The sequence below is a fragment of the Schistocerca gregaria genome, chromosome 3 (genome assembly GCF_023897955.1).
Source record: "Schistocerca gregaria isolate iqSchGreg1 chromosome 3, iqSchGreg1.2, whole genome shotgun sequence".
In the NCBI taxonomy this organism is placed as follows: Eukaryota; Metazoa; Arthropoda; class Insecta; order Orthoptera; family Acrididae; genus Schistocerca; species Schistocerca gregaria.
This window is the reverse complement of record NC_064922.1, coordinates 694,483,057-694,485,478: the sequence shown is the minus strand read 5'-3', so window position 1 is coordinate 694,485,478 and position 2,422 is coordinate 694,483,057. Positions and strand designations below refer to the sequence as shown.

Here is a 2,422-nt window from a genome sequence, read left to right as displayed (position 1 = left end):
GACATTCAAGCACCCCCATCGCCTGCTCTACCAGTCGCAGCAGTTGCTGCTGCGTAGAGTGGCCCCTCCTAAAGCCGAACTGTTCGTCAGGGAGCAGGCCTTCCTTCCCAACGTGTCACCCCAGCCTCCTGACATACATCCTCTCGGAGACCTTCGAAACTGCAGGCAACAGGCTGATGGGTCTGTGGTTTTGCGGCAGCCGCAGGTCTTTTCCGGCCATGGGGACAGCTACAACTTCCGCATGTTTCCACGCAGTTGGGAAGCTGCAAGACCCGACCACGGGGTTGAAGATCTTCGTAAGTTGCTGCACGGCGCTCGGTGGCAGCATCTTCAGCAGCTCGCTGTTGATGATGTCGCACCCTCCTGCCTTCCTTGTCAGCACGTGAGCGAGCTGTTGCGCAACCTCGTCCTCCGTCACGTCTGTGATGACGTCGTCCACGTCTCTGTGCGCCAGGTACACAGGAAGGCGCTGTTCCACCAATCGGACGTGTTCTTCGTCCACGACGTCCTCCACAGGCGTGAAATTGACGGCGAATGCGTCGGCTAAAGCGCCAGCTTTGGCGTCGGGCTCGGTGATGACGTCACCGGCAACCTGGAGCGGCGGCACTCGCTGGCGTTGTTGCAGGAAGCTTTTGGTCACCCTCCAGGCGGATCCGTCCTCCATCCTGAGAGGGGCAATTCTTCCACAGAGAGCTGCCACAACCACAGATGATGACCGACTCGGGCACGGACGCCCGAGGGAGCACCAGGGAAGAGACAACACGTTACAAGCAGCACCATCCAGTGCCGACTAAGATGTCGTACAATACGGAGGGAGTGTTAGCGCGCGCGCGAGAAGCGAGCGAACACGTGTCGGCCGGCCGCGGTCCGGCGGGGCTTGCCCCGTCGGCCGCCCCGCCATCAGCCGACACATCTACGACGGACCGACCCGCGGTGGGGGGAAGTATTAGTACCCTTGCCGCGGAGATGCCCCTGGACGAAGATATGGATTATTGCACGGACTCTGGCGACGCCTCCGTCACCGGTATTGTTGAGAAGACATCGCAGCACAGAAGAACTCGCCGCGATCGTACGTCTGGACAGCGACAAACACAACATGAAGTGACCTCCGACGGCTTCCTACAGCCGCCTTTAAAGAAACAGGCACGGCCACAAACAATTGTTGCCCGGGAATTGGACGTTTCAAATCGTTACCAACCTCTCCAGGGGGAGGGAGCGACGCTAAATGAAGCCACAACGTCCTTGGCGGATCAACAGCAGCGCCCAGCGGCACAACAACGTGCGGGAGAAGAGGCTCCGCCCCCCATGGACGACCAACAGCCACCTTCGCAGGACAGCTCACAAGCTCCGTCGACGGCCCCACACAGGAAGGTGCCACCAATTGTACTGCGCTTCAAAGAAAGCTACAAGCAGCTTCACACATGGCTGAAGACGCACTGTAAGCAACCTTTCACAGTGAAGCAAGCTGGAGGAGGCACCCTGAAATTACAACTATCGTCCACAGAGGACTGTACGCTTACTGTAGACGAACTCGGGCGGACAGGTATCGCCATGTACACGTTCCCGGCTGTCCGTCCACCAGTTCTCAAGACGCTCGTTAAGGGCATTCCAATGTCATTGAGCCATGTAGACGTCAAAGAAGAGCTGCGCGACCTTGGATTCGCCGCCTCACTTGTGCAACATCATAGGATGCCTGGCACAAACCAACATACCGGACATCGAGTCGTAATATTGCCAGACATCCCAGGACATCGTGACATCTTCAAGCTAAACAGATTTTACGATCTCTCGATCACTATTGAGAGATTGCGGAGAACGCGTGGCCCCGTTCAGTGTTACAGGTGCCAAGGCTTCCACCATGTAGCACGCCTGTGCACAATGGACTGGGTCTGCGTAAAGTGTGGCGGCCCACACGATAGCAGAACCTGCACCAAGGCCAAAGAACAGCCTCCCACATGTGGACTCTGCGGCGGGCCTCACCCAGCCAACTTCAGATCATGCGCAAAACACAAGGAAGGGAGCCGACGCAACGTGGTCTGCCGCCTGTTCCACCTAAGAAGAATTTTCACGGTGGTAGACGCCGCCAGCAGCTGCCACCTCCGCCACCGACTCCACAACCCACCACTGCACAGGCTTGGCCTACACTCATGGATCGCCGCGCAGCCAAGATAAGAGCTGACCTCACTGTTGCTGAATCCTTAAAACAATCAGCACAGCAAACTACTACGATGGGAGCCCCTCCACGACCTGTAGCGCAGCAACGCCGACAAGAACAACAGCCTCCAGCAGCTTCCTAGCCTTTCCAGCCGGACTTGCATGGAATTTACGCTCTGCTTACCCAAATCACCGCCTCTCTCGCCGAGGTCTCAAGGACAATGACACAACTACCAGCCAACATCGCCGCCGCCATTGAGGCGACCAT

General features: G+C 57.7%; 1 protein-coding gene across 1 annotated transcript; it reads left to right on the top strand.

Moving 5' to 3' along the window:
- The first annotated feature begins 711 nt into the window (after window positions 1–711).
- Window positions 712–2,172, top strand: LOC126355564 (uncharacterized). The gene has a single exon (XM_050005925.1). It carries the CDS (start codon window positions 712–714, stop codon window positions 2,170–2,172), a length of 1,461 nt encoding a protein of 486 aa, XP_049861882.1.
- Window positions 2,173–2,422: the final 250 nt, after the last annotated feature.